This window comes from Mustela nivalis (assembly GCF_964662115.1).
Source record: "Mustela nivalis genome assembly, chromosome: 5".
In the NCBI taxonomy this organism is placed as follows: Eukaryota; Metazoa; Chordata; class Mammalia; order Carnivora; family Mustelidae; genus Mustela; species Mustela nivalis.
Genome location: NC_139024.1, coordinates 9,468,062 through 9,490,497, shown reverse-complemented (window position 1 = coordinate 9,490,497; position 22,436 = coordinate 9,468,062). Strand labels below are relative to the sequence as shown.

General features: G+C 44.7%; 1 protein-coding gene across 1 annotated transcript in view; it reads left to right on the top strand.

Moving 5' to 3' along the window:
- SNX9 (sorting nexin 9) overlaps window positions 1-22,436 on the top strand; it is a 105,560-nt gene that overhangs the window by 77,474 nt on the left and 5,650 nt on the right. Inside the window, 6 exon segments of the mRNA XM_082729572.1 lie at window positions 5,111-5,241; window positions 9,607-9,710; window positions 11,116-11,219; window positions 15,074-15,151; window positions 19,481-19,557; window positions 20,678-20,767. Of these exon segments, the coding sequence (XP_082585698.1) occupies window positions 5,111-5,241; window positions 9,607-9,710; window positions 11,116-11,219; window positions 15,074-15,151; window positions 19,481-19,557; window positions 20,678-20,767 (584 nt within the window).

The following is a 22,436-nucleotide window of genomic DNA, read 5'->3' as shown; positions in this document are numbered from 1 at the left end:
AAAGGCCAAAACCAGTAGAAAAAAGAAAATAATACAGAGCAAAAATAAATGAAATAGAAACTTTAAAAAAAAAAAAAAAAGGACCATATCGATGAAACTAGACCCTGGTTCCGAAAAAAAAAAAAAAAAGGAAAATGACAGCATCTTGTATGTAGTGTTCTGGTGGTGGCTTCTTTCAGTTGGCATCATGCCTTTGAGGTTCACGCATCTTGTGTGTATCTGTTTATCCATTCACTCACTGGAAGACATTTGGGTTTCCAGTTTGGGGCTTTTATAAACAAAGCTGCTGGAAGCACTTACATAGAAGTTTTTGTATGAACATAAGTTACCACTTCTCTTGGGTGAATACCTAAGGGTAGAATGACAGGGTCATTTGGCAAGTATATGTTTCATGTTTAAGAAATTGCCAGACTGTCTTCCAGAGTGGCTCTACCATTTTGGAACCCCCACCAGCAGTGGGTGAGAGTTTCGGGGGCTCCGCATCCTAACTTGTACTTTATGATAGTGTCAGTTTTTCTCTTTTCTAACAAGTCTATTAGACATCATTGTTTTAATTTGCCTTTCTCTTGTAACTAACCGTGCTGAACATCTTTTCATGAGTATTTTTCATGAGTATCCTTTCCCTTCCATATTTCTCTGGTGAAGTATCTGTTTAAATCTTTTGCCCATTTCTCTTTAGGTTGTTTTCTTATTACTGAATTTTGAGAAATCTTTCTATTCTGGAAACAACTCCTCTGTCATGTAATGTGATTTGCAAATAATTTGTCTGGTCTTGTCTTTCTCACAACAGTGTCTTTTGCATAACAAAAGCTTTTGATTTGAATGAAGTTCAAAGTACCAGTTGTTTCTCTTATGGATTGTGTTTCAGGTATCATGATGTAAACCTCTTTGCCTAACCCAAGTTCCTGGTGATATTTTCTCCAGAGAGTTCTGTAGTTTTGGATACGTTTTGAGTGAGTGAGTGTGTAAGATGTGAAGTATCATAAGGCAGAGGTTTATGTCACACATTGGGGTATCCAGTAGTTCTAGCACTATCTGTTGGAGAGAGTATTCTCTCTGTTGAATTTCCTTTGCATTTTGTCAAAAATCAATTGAACATTTGTGTGGTTTTATTTCTGGACTGTATTCTGTTTTACTGATTTATGTATCCATCCTTATGCCAATACCACACTGTCTTGATTAGTAAATCTTTAAATCAGGTAGTGTAAATGCTCTAGCTTGGTTCTTTTTCAAAATAATTTTGGACTGTTTTTTCATCTGCCTTTCCATATAAATTTGAGTCAATTTGTAGATATCTGTATATCTCTATTTGATGGGTGTACATACAGTTTGTGACTGTTATGATCTTCCTGATGTAGTAACTCTTCTGTAATTATGAAATGCATCCTTTTGTCTCTAGTAAAATTTCCTGTCTTAAAATCTATTTTGTCTGATATTTATTAATATAGTCACTCTGGTTCTGTTACGGTTACTGTGTGCAAGTATCTTTTCCCATCTTTCACTTTCAGTCTGTTAGTGTCTTTGAGTCTGTGTCTCTTATTAACGACATTGTTGGAGCTTGCTTTTTTCGCAAGTTTGGCAACCTCTACATTTTGATAAGAGTTTTTGGGCCATTCATATTTAATGATTATTGACCCATTTAGACTTACATTTGCCATTTTGATATTTTCTGTGTGTCTTAAGTATTCCTCTGGTCTTCTTTACTGCCTTTATTTTGTGTTAAATATTTTCTGTTGTGCTGTTTTAATTCCTCTAATTTTTCTACTAAATTTTCAAAATTATTTTCTTAGTGGTTGCCTCAGTGGATGCAATACTCATCTTTCTGGAATGTCAAAATGCACTTCATATTCAATTCTAGTAGAATTCCTAGAAACTTCTCTCCAGTATAGCTCTGTTTTCCTCTCTTTTTATGCTCTTACCATTGCATATTTTATATCAATATATTATAAATTGAACAATATGGTATAATAATTTCTGCTTTCTACAGCCTTATGTCTTTTAAAGAAGTTAAGAGAAGAAATTAGAAAAAAAATTCATCTTTTATGTTAATTGATGTATTTCTGGTGCTCTTCATTTCTCTCTGTGAATTTGGGTAATTTCCTTTTAGCCTGAGGTAGTATTTTTTTAGCCTGAAGGACTTCCTGTAATATTTCTTTAACACAGGTCTGCTATGAGTTAATTCTCACATCTTTGTTTATCTGGGGATGTCTTTGTTTTGCCTTTATTTCGGAAGGGTAGGTGTACTGGTTGTAGAATTCATGGCTGACAGTTTTCCTTTCAGAATGATGAATTTATCTTTCCCTTGCTTCTGACCCCCATGGTGTCAGTCAGATGACTACTGACAGATTTCTGCTGACCACACACACACGCACACACACACCATACATCATGAGGCATTTTTTATTCGTTTCTGCCAAGATTTTGTTTCTGCCTTTCAGCAGTTTGATTCTGCTGTATCTTTGTGTGGTTATCTTCATATTCATCCTATCCAGGTTTGTTGAGCGTCTTAGAAGTACAGTTAAAGTTTTCCATCAAATTTGGGAAACTTTCCCCTGTTACTTCTTCAGATATTTTTTCTTCTTATTTCTCACTTCTTCTTTGGGGATTTTCATTACCAGTTCCTTGGTGTGCTTTATGTTTTCTTCTTTTTTTTTTTTTTAAATTTTATTTATTTATTTGACAGACAGAGATCACAAGTAGGCAGAGACAGAGGAGGAAGTAGGCTCCCTGCTGAGCATAGAGCCCAATGCAGGACTTGATCCCAAGACCATGAGATCATGACCTGAGCAGAAGGCAGAAGCTTAACCCACTGAGCCACCCAGGTGCCCTGCTTTATGTTTTCTGAGGCCTGTTCATTGTGCTTCCTTTTTTGTTTTTGTTTTTGTTTCCTCTCTGTTCTTCAGACTAGGTAACTTCTATTGATCTGCAGGTTCCCACATTCTTTCTTCTGTCATCTTGAATCTGCATTTGAGCCCTAGAGTGATTTCTTAATTTCAGTTATTGTATTTTCAACTCCCCAACTTTTCATTTTAATTTTTTATAAGTTCTTTTTCCTGAGAATCTTTGTTGTGATTTTATATCATATGTCTCTTTGCATTTTTTTTTTTTTTTTTAAAAGGCTCCTTGCTTGAGCAGAAAGCCCGATGCAGGGCTCGATCCCAGGATCCTGAGATCATGAACTGAGCTGAAGGCAGAGGCTTTAACCCACTGAGCCACCCAGGCGCCCCCTCTTCACATTTTTTAACATGACTTCCTTTAGTTCTTTGAGTGTATTTCTAGAAGCTGCTTTGTCTGCTAAATTTAACATCCAGAGGCATTTAGAGACAGTTTCTGTTGACTACATTTTTGACGGTATGGGTCATGCCTTGCTGGTTCTTTGCATATCTCTTAATATTTTGTTGAAAACGGAACAGTTCAAAGAATATATTTTAGCAGTTCTCGATTCTGATTTTTCGTCTCTGAAAGTTGCTGTTTCTAATTTATGTTTATTGGTTTATTTGGTAAGTAACTTGCTCAGGCCAAGTCTCTGAAATCTCTCTTCCCTGAAGTTCAGTGATCTTTGTGGGTTTTTTTTTTTTTTTCTGTTAAGTTTGGCTTCCTGGGGTTCACCCTTGTGTCTGTGTAGATTAGTGGTAAGCCTGCCTCAAGCCACTAAGACTTCTGTCCTCTGCTAATGGATCTCCGTGTGGGGAGGAGACTGCATTCGGAGCTCAGATAATTTTCAAGTTGGCTGTCCTGGCTTTCACTTTTTTGTGGGCCTTCTTGTGTCTCCTTTACAAGTGTGTGCAACCTCAGAGTTGGCCAGGAGTGTGTGGCTGGCTCGGCTCTGGCCTCCACTGTTTCTGCACACAGCCTCAGCCTGGAATATGGTTGGCCCAGTTGTGCAACCTTGGCTAGTGGAGTCACTGGCCCCTTCCGTTCACCGGCCTCTGGATTGTCCCTGCCACCACTACTGAGCACGGGCATGTCCCCCCACTCCACGTCAGGCCAGCCTCTCACCTCACCGGGGGACCTGCCATAACCTTCACGGCCTGCCTTGACTGGCAGACCTTCCTTGTCCACCGAGGAGAGGGTGGGAGGCCCAGGGACAGCCGGAGGGAGATAGTAGCCGCCCCACTTCAGAGTGCCACGGATTTCCACGCTTCTTGCAAAAAGTTCAGCAGATTTGCAAATATAAACACTTCTCAGATGGCTGTTGGCCTTTGGTTGATTTCCAGAACACTTACTTTTGGTGGGTTCTGTCCAGCTTTAGAATTGTTTTAGGGGGATGGGGATAGCTGATTGCCTCACTCGACTGTAGCTAGCCTTTTACCTAATAGTGGTTTTGTTTGGAAGGCTTATAAATATGTTCAGTGTTCACACAATGACTGCTGTGTCAGGCTTGTTAAGCTGACTTTCTGCTCTTAAAACAGAAATATCTCTCATTAAGCTATGTTTTAGAATGGTCATAAGTTCTGAGATGGTAGATGATAGCTTGCACTACTGCATTCATGAAAAATGTCTTTTTCTGGTTTTGGCTTAAGTAATTTTTAAAAACCAAACAGAATAAAGAGCTACAGTCCTGAGTTACTTTTCATAAATACTAAATTTAAGTTTGTGTATCTGAAATTATATTGTGTTGGGACATATTTTTATAAATACAGAAATTTTATGCCCTTTGTAATAATTACCTATTAAATTTCGTTTCCTCACCCCCTTTCCTGCCTATAGAGCTTCATGTGGTCACACAGAACTGAGATACTCTTCATTCATCAGACAAAGCTTTTCATACCTAGATAAGATTTGCTTTTGAGTTTGAGTACTTAATGGATCCTTGAAGAAAATCGCACTTTGTGGCTGTGATTTTTCTTGTCACAATTAAAAAGTTTCTTAATTTTTTAATCAGAATCTCCTTCTTAAAAACTAAAATGCCTGTCATACCTTTCCCATGTCTCTGAGCATTCGCTGTGTTACAGCTTGTTTTTAAGTTAGTGAAAAATTGCCATGGTCTTTACCTGTTAACTACATTACTTTCTACCAAGTACCCAGTAGATACAAATGGCTTTTCCTTTGTGTGACAGTAATTTGCTTTACAGCGTGCTCTGAGTCACTCTTGCTGTGCCCCTTCCAGGTCGCTTCGAAGAAGAGTTCATCAAAATGCGCATGGAGAGGCTCCAGGCGTGGATGACCAGGATGTGTCGGCACCCAGTGATCTCAGAAAGCGAGCTTTTCCAGCAGTTTCTGAACTTCCGAGATGAAAAGGTAAGCCCTCTTATGATAGTCTTAGATCATATTCAGAATCGTCACATTCACATCAATTTTATGTCTGAAAGTTAAAACTATGTTGGTTAGCTATTTCACATTTCCTCCAAAGATAAGAGGGGACCGAAACCTTAGTCCTCACTGTGGGAAGTTAGTCACGCTATGAGGAAGAATGCTTGCCCGAGTGGTTTCCATAAACTGGGAATGGCCCAGAGTGGGCAGGAGGTAAAAGATATGATAGGGTGAGGAATTTTTTCCCTAGATGGTTCTAAAAATAGGAGAGGCCCCAAACTATGCAGGATATTATCCACATAAAGTGAGGGAGATAGAGTGAATGATTCCTTCAGATCCTGTTTTGACCTCGCGGTATAATAACATCATGAAAAAAAAAAAGGCTCAGAAGTGGACCATCCTTCTCAAAACCAAGTCATTTGTCCAGAACTGTAGTTGCCCATTCAGAGTAAATAATGCTGCTCTGTCTTTGTCCCCATGGATATTCATTCTGCCAATGGCTGTGTGTTCTTTGTTGAGAATCAAGAAAACATTGGCTGTTTGACATCTCATTATTGTCTGCTTTGGAGATAGCTTTTCCTCTCTCAATAAGCTTTTACTCTATAGTCTATCTTTTTATTTTGTAGAGATGTTTTCTCCGTATTTCTCTCATAACAAATATCACATATCTTAGAAAACGATGCAAAGAGTAAAAGTGTAAGTTAGCTCAGATGCCAGCAGCAGATACAAAATACATTACAATCCTAAGAAAGTCATGAGATTAGTTTCATGTTTAACCAAATACCAGAATATTATATACTTTGTTGGAACTTTCAGACAGAGATTTACTTGCTAAACTGCTTTGTAGTTCCTTATCCTTGTTCATGTGAGCACATTTATGTGTTAGGTGTAGTAAGGGCTCTGTGTGTGTTTACAGACGTAGGCACACACGTAACATAGTATGACTAATTGGGCCTCATCTTCAGTTGCTGCTGATTTCTATACTCGGCAGGCTCACTCGAGTGGGTTGCATGTAACCAGGCCAGGAATGGGAAACGTGGAGGTGCTTCATCCTTTCTTGTCTAGTCATAGCTCTAGCCTTGCAAGGGGCCCAGGAAAACTGATTTCTCTGGTGAGCTGTCATTATCAGTCACAGTATGTCCTGTAATCACAGAGTAGTGAAACTGGGTTCTTCAAGAGAGTTCTGTCAATCTGTTTTGTTACTTTGTAGACAAAAAACTCCATGCAGTCCCCTCCCAAGTTGATGGCCTTGAACAAAAGTCCTGATTTTCTGAAGATTTGATTCAGAAAGCACTTCTGAAAGTTGTGTTTTGTACAAAATATTATTATTAAAAATAATACATCTAGGGTGCCTGGGTAGCTCAGTTGGTTGGGCAAATGCCTTCGGCTCAGGTCATACCTGGATCGAATCCCACATCATGCTCCCTGCCTGGCAGGGCGTCTGCTTCTCCTGCTGACCTCTCTCTCTCTCTCTCATAAATAAATAAGAAAAATATTTTTTAAAAAAATAATAATAATACATCTAGACACTGGGATTTTGGGTGGATTTGATAGAATAGGAAAATGAAAGAACTTGGAGTCAGGACTCTGCTTCTAACTCCTTCTGTGATCTTGGCCATGGCACTGAATCCCTGGTCACAGTTTCCTCACCTGCTAAATGACTGTGTAAAACTAGATAATCACTAAAAACTGTAACTCTTTGGCCAGAAGTAGCTTATATAGATGGATGGATAATAATTTTTCTGTTACTAGAAATAAATGTTTAGTAAGATAGCTGGATGGAAGACATTACATATTTACATACCCACAATAAATGAAAACGAAATGAAAGTCTGAAAAAACTATCACAGCATAAAAATGTATCTAGGAATAAGTATAAGAAAATGTACAGAGAAACGCTACATAAAAAACTTAGAAACATTTTGAGAGAAATAAGACCTAGCTAAGTGTGCCAGTACTGTTTCATGGATTGAGGAACAGAAAAGATGTTATACACGTGTGACAAATCAGAGCACTAAAAATAGCCAAGGTACTCTTGAAAAAGAATGAAGGGGGAGGGAGGAGGGCTTTCCTAGATCCGAAGACACAGTACAAAGCTGAACTAATAGTAAAGGCATGGTATTGGTATGAGGGTAGACTAACAGACCGGTGCAACAGAATAGAATGGACGCTTGATTTATGGCAAAGATGGGGCTAAGTACAAGGGGGATAGGACAGCCTGTCCAGGGCATGGTGCCAGGTCAGCTGGATGGCATCATTGGGGAAAAGTGAAATTCAGTCCCTACCTCATAACGATCTTGTTGATTTTGTTAGGGTTGACCCTGGAATCGTGGTTCTGTTGCTAAAACATGGCCTTATCTATTAAAGGTGCTTGCAGGTGAAATGATACGATGTCTGGGACCTCCAGTAAAATCTGGAAGTTCCAATAAAAAAAAAAAATCCGCAAGAAGAAAATAAAAGGTAGAATGGAGGAAAATAGAAAACCCAGGACCAGCGAAATGTTGATACCTATGACAGCTGAGTCTGGACAGGATTAGACTTTTCTCTGTACTTTTAAACATCTTTGAAGGTTTCCATTGTATAACTTGAAAAAAAAAGATCAGTTCTAGGTGGTTTGAAGGTCTAATGTGAAAGGCAGCATAATAAAGCTGTGAGAAGGTAGCACGGGGTGTGGGGGGATATCTTCTTGCCCCTAAGGTAGGGAAGGATTTCTGAAATCTGGCACAGAAATGACTGGTCACACGGAAAAGAAGAGGCTGATAAATTAGACTACATTCCGATGAAGAACCGCTGTGTGTCAGAAGAAGACTCTAAAGCTAAAACGAGCTAAAGATCTGAACTTCTATCACCAACAAAGGGCGGTGTTTTGGAACATAAGAAAACCCATACAGATCCATAAGATAAGCCAGAAGAAGAAGAGGTTTGGTGAGGTAGCTTTGGTAAAAGAAAGGGTCTGGGTCATCCACAAAGGTAGGAAACAGCTTAACCTCCTCAGTCATCACGCACAGGCAAGGGAAACCTCCAGTGGGAACCCCTGGGCCTGCGGGACCCCTGGGACGGCGGACGTGAGAAAGACCGAGAGACCAAGCTCCTGGCAGGCTTAGCGGCTTTCCCACAGGGCTGGCGGGCGTGCAAGTGGGCCAGACCAGTTCGGGAAAGTGGCCGGCATTACCCGCCACAGTTGAATGTTTTCCACCCACCTGGCAAATGGGTGCACGTGTGTCCCGGGAGACCTGCGAATAGAAGCTGTGCTCGTCACGTGGGGGGCCCAGGCTGGGGGGGTCCCAGCAGGAGGATGGATAAATAAACTGGGGAATGTGCCCAGAATGGAGCGTTGTGCCCCAGTGTCGTCCAGAGACGGCGCCCTGACAGCACTGTGGCCCTGACTCCTAAGCATGGCCTGAGCCCAGGACACCCATGAACACCTCCAGAGTGGTCTTTGTTCAGAAAAACCAACAGACCCAGATGAGGGACGCGCACTTAGATCATGCGACTTGGAAGGAACGTGAGGAACTGGGAGGCATTAGAGAGAAGATAACTGGTCACCTCAGGCCAGGAGGGAAGGGGTGGTGATTGGGAAGGGACACAAGGGGGCTTCTGGAATGCTCGCATTTTTCTCTTGGCCTTGGGGTAGTTTACACACATACTCACTTTGTAAGAATTGGTTGCTGTGCACTAGTGTTTGGGGCACTTTTTTTTTTAAGATTTTATTTATTTATTTGACAGAAGAGATCACAAGTAGGCAGAGAGGCAGGCAGAGAGAGAGGAAGAAGTAGGCTCCCCACTGAGCAGAGAGCCCAATGCGGGGCTTGATCCCAGGACCCTGGGATCATGACCTGAGCCGAAGGCAGAGGCCCAACCCACTGACCCACCCAGGCACCCTCCCTTTTTTTAAAAAGATTTTATTTGGGGGCACTTTTCTATGTATATATAGAGTTATATATTTATAGGTATATCTTGCAAAAATAGTTTGTTTTTTTTTAAATAGCTTATACTATTGGTTCCTATCTTGTGTTTTAAAAAGTTTTTGTCTTTTTCAGAAAACATTTAACCTGCAACTTTGAGGCCCTTGTTCAGGGTTTGTAAGGGTGCTCGTGTTTGCTGTGTTCCATTGCTGTGCACGGGGAAAGAAAGTGATGGAACTTCAGCTCACCAGGACCCCTCGCACCTCGGCACTGTTCGCATACCGAGATTGCATTTGGGACGTACAGATGTCCCACGGTACAGAGGACAGCGGCGTGGAGCTGCTGCTGAAAATTAGAGCTAGTCCGTCAGCGAGCTGATTGCCTGAGGGAGTTGAAGATTGGTTTGACTCCGATCTCCACTGTGACATTATGATGTTCTTCTTTGCAGGAGTGGAAAAGTGGGAAGAGGAAGGCCGAGAAAGATGAGCTTGTGGGAGTTATGATATTTTCCACCATGGAACCAGAGGCACCCGACTTGGACTTGATAGAAATGTGAGCGCTGTGGTCCTACTTGCCTTCTTCCCAGCCCGGGCCCTCCTGTGCGCGCAGGCTTCCGCAGGTGTGACCGAGGGCAGCTGGAGTGCGGGGTGTGTCTGTGGCAACGCGTGGGGCCCGCAGTCGGGTGACCGGGAAAACCTCCCTTGCACAGGAAAGCACGGTGTTTTTAGCTGTAGCATCAGATTAAAATCTGCTTCCTTTTTACCTTGAAGTCTGTGGTTTCCTAGCAGACAACAGGGTTTCTAGTCATTTCTAATAAAGCACGATAAAAGTAGCCCAGAGTCAGCGCACACCCACATAATTGTGAACAAAGCAGAAGTCTCTGAACATCACCTTGAAAGAAGCAAATGTCAGCCTGCTTTTTTGTGCTATTTTTCAATTGTTGTTTTTAATTATGTAATTTTTTTAAAAAAATTTTATTTTTCTTTGAAAAGTAGTTCCTTTTCTTTGTAAAAGCTAACAAGAAATCTTGGGTTTGTTTGTTTGTTTTTAAGAAGTATTTTTTCTTATACAATTACCACTTGTTACCAAACATAAGAAGAGAAGAAAAAAGAAAAACAGACACCATCTTGCAACTATGCAATGTTAATATATTGGCCTGGTTCTGTAGTCTTCTGAAATGTCCTCTGCACATATGTATCTAAGGAAAAAATTGTTGAAATAGGAAAGACCTCACACTGTGCATTCTTTCTTATAATCTGTTTGGGTTTCTTTTTGTTTTTGTTTTTCTTTTTCCATTTAATGTGATTTGGGAAGGAGTTTTTCAGGTTAGTACTTTTTACATCTTCTAAGAACTAAGATGTTCAGTGTCACTGACCTGGTTGGTATTGAGGTTACCTGCGATTCACTAACGTACTTGCTGGAACACATGAAGACCCACTCAGTACTACCACTGATAGAATTCCGCTCAATCAGATAGTCTGGAAATTTGGTGTACTTTAGAATAATTTAGTTTAAATTCACAGGGATTTGAGGGGTGAAAATTTAAATGGTAGGTTTTTAAGTAATTCTTCAAAAATATGCTGTTTTTTTTTTTTAAGATTTTATTTATTAGAGAGTGTGAATGTGACTGGGAGAGAAGGGTAGAGGAAGAGGGAGAAGCAGACTTCCCACTGAGTGGGGAGCCCAATGAGGGGCTCGATCCCAGGACCCAGGCATCATGACCTGAGCAGAAGGCAGATGCATAACCGCCTGAGCCACCTAGGCGCCTCTTTTTTAAAAATTCGAATCAAGCCTGGTTTAAGAGCAATTATTACAATGCAAGAAAACAAGTCCCCCCATATCAGGTTTGGTGTAAGTCTCCCCTGACTGTATTGGTTTTTCTCTTCCTACACGTCACACTGTTTGACCATTTGGTAGCAGAGTGAAGGACACACGTTCTTGTGTTTTTGCCCCACAGAGAACAGAAGTGTGATGCCGTTGGTAAATTCACCAAAGCCATGGACGACGGCGTGAAGGAGCTGCTGACCGTGGGGCAGGAGCACTGGAAGCGGTGCACAGGACGTAAGTGCCATCCTCGGGCCGGCTCAGGGCTACGGGCTCCACATGTGATGGTCCGGGCTCGGTGTTGTGACCTTGACTGGTGTTGTGACCTTGACCGCACTGTGGAGCCTTCTCTCAGAGACGCCTATGGTGAACGCAAGTCAGGTCACAGCCACAGCCCGGGGTGAACCTCGCTTATCAGCCCTCCTCAGACAGCAGAGAATTGTCTCCAACAAAGCCCGTTCTAGAACCCGCATGAAACACCATGTTGCCTTAAACGTTTCTAGTTAGTTGGGGTTTGTAACGTATGGGTGATTCATCTTTCTGTGTGTTTTGAGAGTGTTTGTTGTTTGTACTCTCAGGACGGTACTGCATAGTCTTTACTCGGTAAGATGTTGTATACAGACTCTTCCTGAGCTTACGCGGGGTCTGCAGCCCAGTAAGCCCATCCTAAGTGGAAAACAGCCCAAGTCGAAAATGCATTCAGTATGCCTGATCTCGCACACGCCAGGGCTCAGCCTGGCCCCCTTCATTGTGTTCGGGACACTTGGAAGTCAGCCTGCACGTGGGCAGTCATCTCGCACAAAGCCTGTTTTATAGTCCGGTATCGAGCATGTCCTATACTGAAAGTGGGGCACAGGACGGCTGTCCGGGTGCAGGACAGTCTCCAGCTGGTGGGGCTGCCACGGCCCTGCATTGCGGAGAGGGTCCTCCCGCAGATCAGCAGCCCTAGGCAGGAACCAGATTCTGAATTCCAAGTACAATTTCCCGCGAGTGCACGTTCTGATCTCGCACACCGTTATAAAGTCTATAAATTGCTAAGTCAGGGGCCGTCTGGATTGGCTACGGCCCTAATTTTTTTTAAAGAACTTATTTATTTGACAGAGTGCGAGCACAAGCAGGGGGAGCAGCAGGCAGAGCAAGAGGGGAAGCAGACTCCCCACTGAGCAGGGAGCCTGGCGCAAGGCTCGATCAAGACCCTGGGATCATGACCTGCTCTGAAGGCAGACGCTGAACCTCCTGAGCCACCCAGGCAACCACTACAACCTAATTTTTAGGAAAGGCTGGTTTTATTGGCTGTGGAGAGCATGAGCTGGGTCAGACTAGGAAAGTGTGAACCCTGGTGGTTCCGCCAGCCATGCCTTTCCACCCTCGAGGACTTCTTATCCCGACCCCCAGCCTGCCACATCCCCCTTCCCTTTGTGTCTAGACCATCACTCTGCTGACCCATGATGTCCCACATTCTCCGGCCCCTCATGTCACAGCGTAGACTGAAAACCAGCCCTGTCAGCCACGGGGGTCACACCAGCCAGCTGCCCTCCCACCTTGGAGGCCCCACGGGCTCCGGAGACCGGGTCACCACTGCGTAGCGTTCACACTGTCTTCGAGGGCCACTGACTCTGCCGAGTTTCCTCCCCTGTTCTCCCAACCCGTCCTTAGCAGCAGCACAGACATCTGAGTCCCAGAGAGGAAACTGAACTCTGGTTATGGGGAGGCCAGCAGGCCGACTGTGAAACCTGTATCTGAGAACGTTCTGGCCTTCCACACAGACACCCTACAAGAATACTGTTTATATTCAGTCCTGTTTGTCTTTCTCTTAAAAATGGCTTCTACTTTGAATAATGAAAATCCTACATACCCACTATTAAACCGTGATCCTCAGCATAGGAAGGAATTTGATTTTATGTTTTGTAAAGATTTTTTAACAGGTGATATTTTTCTTCTAAAGAAGGGAAAAAGAACAAAATTTGAAGTCAGAAAAGAATTTCAGTGAACAGGAAGCTGAATGTGGGGTGACTTGTGGCTGAACTAAGATAGCAGAGCACAGTTAATAGTAATAAAATCTAAGCCTTACCAGGAGTTGGTCGACCGTGGCCTGGCAGCCAGATGCGCCCTCCTGCCTGTTTCTGTAAGGTGGAACCCAGCCTGGCCTGCTTCCCTACATGCTAGCTGTATCTCCTTTCCTGTTACAGCGGCCGAGTCCAGTACATTCAGCACAAACCTGCGGCTCCACAGAGCCCAAAATATTTACTGTCTGGCCCTCTGCTGTGGGGAGAAAAGGCCCTGTTTCTCAGTGCATGACCCTGTGCCATTCCCATAAGCCTTGATACCGCAGAACCGCGTGCTGGGGCAGGACAGCTGTTCCCGCTCGAGGACGGTGGCTCCTTTCTCATGGCGCAGAAATGCAATGCCATGTCCTCGGTGCGGCACTAATTAGGCCCAACACAGTAATGTACACAAATGCAACGCTAGAGAACAAAACCCACCGCCAACCTGTGGTCACACAGGGTCAACTCATGAACAACAAGGGGAGTGGTGCTTCTCTCAAACAGTGATTTCGTTATAAAATAATAAATTTGAGCTGTAAGCTCTTAAGAGGCCATAATAGTAGTTATTCGTTGAAATCTGCATATTCTTTGAATGTTGTGCTCTATTTTTAGAAATATTTTGAGTATAAATCTTAACAATCAGAATTTAAAGGATCTCACAGAAATCTGAACCTACGATTTCTTTCCATCTGTGGGATGCCTGGGTGGCTCATTGGGTTAAGTGTCTGACTCTCCGTCTCAGCTCAGGTCCTGATCTTGGGGTCCTGGGTTTGAGCCCTGCATTGGGTTCCACGTTGAGCATGGAGCCTACTTTAAAAAAAAAAAAAAAAAAGAAAAGAAAAAAAAAGAGTTAAATCCCTGTGTCTGACAACATCCGGTCAGCTTCATGTCCCATATAACCCATCAGGTCAAATCTATGAAATAGAGGATGTTGGCTTAAGGCTACTCCCTTTTTGGGAGGAGAGGAGTTTGAAGCACTTGGTTTAGGATTTGAGGTAAGCATATATTTTTTCCCCCTTTCTTTCAAAATTGAGTTTCTTAAGATTCCTTATCTGTAAAGTGAGAACTCTAGCACATAGTACGGTGAAACACATAGCAAATGTCTTTAACCTCACGTATATAGTTAGAAAAAGGCAAACAATTTATTGAAGTTAAGCTAATGGAGTTTAAAATCGTGTCTCCTGATTATTGCAACTTAAAGACCATGTTTCAGATTTCTCTGAACTAGATTTTGTAAAAGAAACGTTTGAATTTTTCTTCTTAATACTGCACTTAAAGTCTTCAAATGCAAATAAGGCATTCTGCTGAAAAGCAGTAGATGTGTATAAGGGGACTATTTATAGATGCAAACAAAAAATAGCCTAAAATACAGAGACTCTTCTAGAAAGTTCTCCAGAATGATCCTAGAATCCTGGAATTTTAGCACTAGAAGGACCCTCAGAAATCATTTCATTCATCATGTTACAGTGTTATACAGATGAAAAAACTCAAATCCGTCCTCCCTGGCCCTGTGGGACCTTCTGCCGCATTTTTCCACACACTTTGTTGCCTTCAGTCTTATCTCGCAGATAATCAGTCCCGCGTACATAACTTCAGGGAAAGCAGGTGTCTCAAAGGCCACATCCACCACCTGTTCCCCATGCGACCCTCAGCAAGCCCATTTACTCAGCGAAGCCTTGTTCTCCTAGCCCGCGGGACAGAGACAGTGTGCCTGCCCCCAGTAGAGGGGCTGTCATGGTGGTCCTAAGACAAGGCACGCGGGAGGACTCTGGCCGCTAGGAACTCTCCTCCAGATGAGCCCCCGGCGGCTCCGGCTTCACGCAGTGAGTGAGGAGGTGCGCCGGGGTGGTCGTTCGTAATAAGCGCATCCACCGTGAACTGAACAACCGGTTAATAGCCAATTATACTGAAAAAAATTTCAATAATTTAAAAAGCCGACAGTTTTGCTAAAGATTTCTTTTATGATGGAAGTGATCACTTTGGGGAAATAGATGCTGTTGCCCTTCACTCGGGGGACCCATCGCCAGCGTCTTCCTTCTCTTTCAGCCTTACCCAAGGAGTACCAGAAGATAGGGAAGGCCTTGCAGAGCTTAGCGACGGTGTTCAGCTCCAGCGGGTACCAAGGTGCGTGCGTATTTTCTTATCCTTCGGGCCCGTAGCGTCCAGTGCTGACCAGCCCCCCTCGGGCCCTGCGCCCCCGCAGGGATGCTACAGCTGGGGACCCTTGTCACTGACCCTTGACTGGGCCGGGCTGCTCCCCCAGTGCTCCTGCGACCTCCCTCGCTGCTTCTGGGAAAGTGGAGGCGGAGGCTGCTTACGTCCGTGTTTCTTGCTTGTTCTTGGCCTTTCTCTGCGCTCGGAGGCGGCTCTTGTGTTTTGCTGGAACAGGCAGCGGTGACCTGTCACCCCTGGCCCTGGCTTTCATTTCTGCCAACCTCGGAGGCCGGTCTTTCTGCTGCTAAGGCCGGAGCACGTCAAGGCCATTGGGAGGGAACATTCTGACTAAGTAACAAATTCACGTTGCCTGAGGCCTCTCCGCGACCTAGAGTTACTTTCGGCGTGTCCCATGCCGTCTGTCTGACCCGTGGTGTCTGGAATTCATTGTTCTTTACATTGACAGCACTCGTGAGAACAAGCACATTTTGGTGAACTTTTGCTTAGTTTGCTCTGTGGAGCGGGTAGCAAGTAAAAGTATTATTTGTCAGGTGAGCGGCACTGGCTGAATTTGAGTGTGTCCGGTCGCTTACAGAAATGGTGGAATTGGTACCTTGGACTCGGTATTTATTCTGATGCTCAGGGGACATGGGTCTGTGGACGTGAGTGTCTGAGTATTTTCAGGAACAAGAAATGAGTCTCTGGCCAGAAGAGCCGGGGCTCCCACGTAAGTCCTGGCTGAATCGTGCCTCACCGTCCCAACTTTCGGATCGGACGGGAGCTCTGAGGCTTGGTCCGTCTGGCCCCTCATGTTGAAGATGAGGAACGTGGGCCTGGAATGACCAGCCCTCCGGCCACCATGCCGCCAGGGGTGATGGAGGAGCCAGGTGTCGGGCCCCACCAGTCACTTAGGTGCTGGCAGGACCCCCAGAGTGCTCTTGGCTTTGTGCTTCTCTGGCCCCATCATGTCCATGTCGGAGCCCACCTGAATCTCATCTTCCTTAAGCCTCCCCCGGGGGCTCTCTGTCCTCCAGCCCCACCCCCACTTCCCGCCATCACCCCTTAGTGTCCAAAACCCCTGTGGGCAGATTGGCTCTGCATTTGGGGCTCCCCCAGGTGCTGGTTCCTCACACCAGCCCCCACCCATCTGGTAAAGGCAGAGCAGAGCCTCCTGGTCCCAACAGAGCCCTTCTGCCGGTGGAAGGCTCCCTCCTCCTCCCCTGGGGCCTCCAGACTCTGCGGAGCTTGCCTAGGGCGCAGACTCAGGCCTTTCTGAATTGAGTTCCTTTGGATTTCTTCATCCCCACACGATGAAGGAGACTTGACGGAGAAGGCTGATGTTTTAGCTTATTTGGTATTATGACACCGAGAGCAAGAGTCCTGCAGTTGTCCCCATCCTAACTAGAAATGGAACCACTCCAAGATGAGCTGTGTAGCCATTGTTAGGTCCTTCCGGTAGCGTGGACCCAGACTTGAGGACTCCATTCCTTGAAGTCAGACAGAAAAACGTAAAAATCATTCAGAGCTACCTCGTAGTGATTCACTTGTTCTCCTGCTCGATGCCAGCAGAGACAAACACTCACCCTTCACTAAGTGTGGCGTGGGTAGAGGGTGCAGATAATTGAACCGGAAGTCTTGGAAAGGGGGCAGGAGAAGGCAGTTGGTAATCCGGGAAATGGGTCCTGAAGTTGTTCTTTGGTACCTCGTACTCTACATAAATCTTCCCATGCATTTGTCATTCTCTGAACTTCCGTAGAATCCGCAGACCTTCAGAACAGTCAGCTTCTCTGGAGTTTCCTGTCCGTAATTTCAACGCAGAGCACCCGGCAGAAAGGATAGATAGGGCTGCTCCCTGCAGTGGGGGGAGACCCCTGCAGGATGGGGACATCCTGGGGTGGGGGGGGGAGTGAGAGATGACCCTGAAGGCGCTGCGCCTTCTCCGCCGCACCCACCCGTGCGAGCCGCACAGAGGCACCGTTCGCTTCCGGCTGGCCCTGCTTCGGGCTGTCAGTCGGTGCGCATCCAGCATCCACGCTGCCCGGGGCCCTGGGTCAAGTGTGAACAGTATTAAGTCAGTGCAGTGTGCTGGGCGGGGACTGTCCTTCAGCTTCCTAGAGATCTTGTTTTCAAAGAACTTCTCCTAGACTCACTAGTCCCCCTGGACTCACTTTTCACGTCTCAAGGCAGATGAAGGTCAGCAGAGTCGAGCGCTGTGTCTTACCACGTCCTCCTTTGCTCAGACGCGCTGGTGACGTGCGGCAGCGCTGCACGCTTGATCTTGCAGTAATTCGGAGGGTTCCAGCCTGAAAAAGTCTCGGATTATGTTAAATTTCCACGCTCCCTCTGGGAGTGCAGACACACGCAGAGCATGCGGAGACCGTGCGCATGGCCTTTGCACAGATCCATGAGGCACTAATCCTCACGGGTTATCATGGAAAATATTTGATAAAAATATTTAAGTGGTTAACTGTAGCAGAGGAGAGGAACAAGTTTAGAAGCAAGACCTCTGGTTTTAGCTTGTTTTATAGACTTGACTTTAGAACCATGGGCATGTTTTACTTGTCTATTTATTCTACATTTATTACTAGGAAAAAATTGTAAATTAGAATGTAAAGAAAAATCCCTAAAAAGCAAAAGCAAAATAAATCACTTGATACATCAGGGTGAAGGCATAGCCACGTGGGGAAGAATTATTTCACATCACCATAAAACACTGGCTTTTGATTATACATCCCAGCAGATGCCTTAAAAGTCAAAAAGACTTCAAAAAATCTTTTGTTTTCAACCATCATATAGTTAGCAATAAAATGTTAATATTGTTATTCTAAAGCCTTCTAAAACTATTTTACAGGGCACCTGGGTGGCTCAGTGGATTAAGCCTCAGCCTTTGGCTCAGGTCATGATCTCAGGGTCCTGAAATCCAGTCCCGCATCGGGCTCTCTGCTTGGCAGGGAGCCTGCTTCCTCCTCTCTCTCTCTGCCTGCCTCTCTGCCTACTTGTGATCTCTCTCTCTGTCAAATAAATAAGTAAAATCTTTAAAAAAAAAAAAACTATTTTACATATTGTACGGTAAAGCAAACATAATTAAATTTCCGTTGTTTAGGAACTTTCCGTTGTTTAGGAACTAAGTTTTTTAAATGAAAGAGCTAAACATAAAAATGAGTTTTAAAATACATTACGAAAAATCCTCAAGTCCTAAATATGAATTGGAAATATCCATATGAGCTCATTATAGTTCTCCTCTTTTTAAAAAAATACAATTTGCCTTGCTCTGTTCATTGAAAAGTCCCTGAAATACCCAAGCCAGTCGCAAGAAGCCCCTCTAGCGCCCCCGACAGGGGGAGTCCTCAGCACTGCGTTCCACCCAGAAGGACCGGAGCTCCTAGCTGAACCGAGATGCTGATTTGAAAAGCCTTCCAATAAAGAGAAAATTAGAGCATTAGTGAAAATAATACTTTCTCTGCAGTGAAGCTTATCAAGTACATTTAAGTCCAAACTTGCAGTGATACTTTTTTAAAAAGTTAATCTGTTACCTCCGGGGAATGGTTAGAGAATCAGCTCATTATTCTGAAACGGTAAAGAGAAAGAAAACACTTCATGTGCTTTTTCTCTGCCAATAACCCAAGGTAACCAGATAGTCAATAAAGGAGAGTTTCTCTTTATAGAAGCGCTTCAGATCAAGAAGGAATACCAGGAGTAGAACAGCAGCACTTTGCAGACCTTTCCTAAGATGAAAGATCTGGATGGTACGGGGGACAGAGGACTGTGTTCTCAGCACAGACACAGTCAGCAGAACCCAGGCTGTGGGCACCAAGGCAAGGGCCTGGTTTCTTCAACGCCCCCAAAAGAAATTTGTGGGAAAAGAGGGAGGGAGGAGAAAGAACCTATAGATAGAAGAAGCACTTCAGCTCTGCCACGTGGGCTTTCTCTGTGCCGGAAAGCAGCCTGCTTGATTCCAGAGACCAGGAGCCTCTCACTGACCCAACATTCCTGTCAGGAGCCATTCTGGCTTCCCCAGGGTGGTGGTATACCGTCCTTGCTTTTTGAAGGTGCTTGTCTTTGACATAGAGTTTATGGGTGCGTTGCTCTGTGGTCAGCGAAGGGGGCCGTGAGGGGTGGATGGTGCAGGTGCAGAGATACCACGCGCCGTTCGTTGGGAAGCCCGGGGGTCGCTAGAGGGGGACCATGACACTGGCCTCTAGTTTTGAAAAGTGCAGTGTTTGCTGTAATGAAATTTTTCAATAAAATCAACCAAGTGAAAATACTCATGAGCACTGACGTAGCTCTACTGATTCCCAGGCGAAACAGATCTCAACGCTGCGATAACAGAAGCAGGAAAGACTTACGAAGAAATCGCCGGTCTCGTGGCGGAGCAGGTATCCCCGCGCACACGGCCTCCCCGAGCGGACTGTAGGCTGTCGGACCCACGTGTTCAGTTAGCCGATTGGTGGAACAAACTTTGCAGATAGATCTCCTCTTTTCTCTTTGTTCATTGTGTATGGCCGTCGTGTTTCTCCGGGTAAGCCACGGTGGTGGACGGTGGATGCACTGACCCGGAGAAGTGGACACAAATGCCTTCCGCTGTCAGTGGCTCAGACCCACCCTCCACCACCTTGGGGGTGTTGGGATGTTAGAGCAGAGCTGCGGTCACACACACCCCCCCCCCCCCCCGTCTGGACCCGTAGCCTGCCTGAGGCTTGCTTTACTCGGCTGGTAATGGTGGTCGTGGAACCCGCCGTGACAGGCTCTCCGCCTTCGGCAGCCACTAAGGAGAAGGGTCCCATGAGGGCCCTGGCAAGGGACGGGTCTTTGTTCCAGCCACGTGACTTTTACTGGCACCTTCAGTGGTCCAGTTCCCAGTTTTTTTTTTATTTTACCGATAACCGATAATAGATTCCCTTAAGGGAAATAGACATTGATGTTGTTCTAAGTCCCCGAATTAAAGTTTCTCAGGTGACCTCCTGAAATAACATACTTCTGCACACACACGCACACACACCTTCATGTTGGTCACGGATACCGCTGCTTGGAAGAAAAGATGAATTTTTAGAACTGTGCCTAACATAGCTATTAAAAATTATAATTCAGAAAAATAGAAAAATTTTAAGTTGTCACTTAAGATGACTACCAGATTTTTAATAATAATTTATATTCTCTGTTAAAATGTAGACATTAAATGATTATGTCTTATTTGCTTATATATAAATAGTTTTTTGCCCATACAGTGTCATATTTTAAACCACCTCAAAGTAACTAACTTGACCAGCCAGCCTAAAAATCATCTGATATTTTATTTTCCCTCTAAACTACGATTGAGAATGTAATAGCCTTGAGGGTTGTTTTCTTGCAGGAAAACTATGCTGAATGCCTTAGCCCTTGATAGACAGTAACTCGTACCAAGGGCTTGGCCCATACTGTCCTCCAGTACGACCCTTTTCTTATCCTCAACGGTCTAGATTTCTCTGCCAGTAATAACTAACCTGTGTCTCGTTGTAGCCAAAGAAAGATCTCCATTTCCTCATGGAATGTAATCATGAATATAAAGGTTTCCTCGGCTGCTTCCCTGATATTATCGGCGCCCACAAGGTAATTTGATCACAGAAGTGCGGACAAGATGATATGGGGAGCCGGGGCCACGGCCCACGGCCACCGCGTGGGCCCTGTCACTCAGCATGGCCCTGCGTGGGGGGCAGGGGGAGGGGGCTTTCTGAAACCGACTAGAGCCTCTTGGGTTGTTGAAACACTATGCATAGTTTCTGGTTTCTTCTATTCTGTAAAGAGATTACTTTGAGGAAACAAAAGTGTGGAAAAAAGATTCCTTTATGACTATACTTAGGCCAGGTAGCAAACAAAATAATCACGCTGTTGCAAATTCAAGATAAGATCAGGAATACAGTTTGACCTTATTAATGAGACCCCTGTAAGCTGCTGGGGCAGGTCCCCAAAGACCCTTCCCCGTCGAGACAAAGTCAGATATTCTGTCCCCCTGGGCCTGACAAAGGGTTTCCTAATAAAAATTTAAACGATCAACATAGATTTTATATTTTTGTACTATTAAGAAAACTATATAATTCCCACTATAAAGGTATTTTTAAACTGAATTTCGAAATGTTTTGGGTGTCCATGCATTTCAACTCTGGCTTGTTTGTTTCAGACTCTACGTATTAGTTCAGAATAGGGGCATTTTATCAACTGTCATACTCCAGGGGACTGTGATGTACTTGAATTTATTAGGAAAATCTCTACAGAGGGCTGGTCTGCAGCCCTGGTAGTCCTGCATGTGGTCGTTTTAGCGTTCAGCTTAATGATCCGAGCATCAGGAAGGGGAAGTGTGCAACTTCAGATACTTTAATATAAAACTGAGAGCATTCTCTTTACCAAACCGTCCACCAGTGGACACTCAAAGGCATTTCCACACCAAGGCTGTTGTGCGTAAGGCTGCGGTGAGCCTGGGAGCACAGGGTCTCTCGGAGGTACAGAGAGCACAGATCTCAAAAAGTGTCTCCACAAAGGAAACATCAGACAGACTCATCCGTGTGGGAGGTGACGGACGTGAGCAGCAGTCGCTGTGGTCGCTGTCCAGGGTCCAGACGCCAGGCCATTGTGGTTGCACTCACCTTGAACTCACACAGTGCTGAATGTCAGTTACAGCTCAATAAAACTAGGGGGAATTAACATAAGTAAATATAACACAAGTAAAAATCTTAGTTAAAAAAGCCAACTCAGAATAGTCAGCTTGTCATAGGGATTGAGGCCAGCAATTGAGAGTTTTGGGCAGGGCGGCTGGCTTATGCACGAGCATAAAGTTTTTCTTCCCAGACCGCTCTCATGAGCACTGTGATGGTCCTGGAGTGGGAAACGTTCAGCAGCGCTCTCACTCCTTCTGCCTGAGTATCAATTTGAAATCAGGGCAGCGCTCCTCCCAGAAACCAAAGTAAAGGTGACAGCCCACCTGTACCAGCACCCCCAGCCAGCACACCCCGAACAGAGAGAGAGCGCACAGGTGCGAGCACAGACTGTCCCTCATCATTCTTTTTTTTTTTTAAGATTTTATTTATTTGTTTGACAGACAGAGATCACAAGTAGGCAGAGGGGCAGGCAGAGAGAGAAGAGGAAGCAGGCTCCCCACTGAGCAGAGAGCCCGATGTGGGGCTCGATCCCAGGACCCTGAGATCATGACCCAAGCCAAAGGCAGAGGCTTAATCCTCTGAGCCACCCAGGTGCCCCATGTCCCTCATCATTCTAAACCCCAATG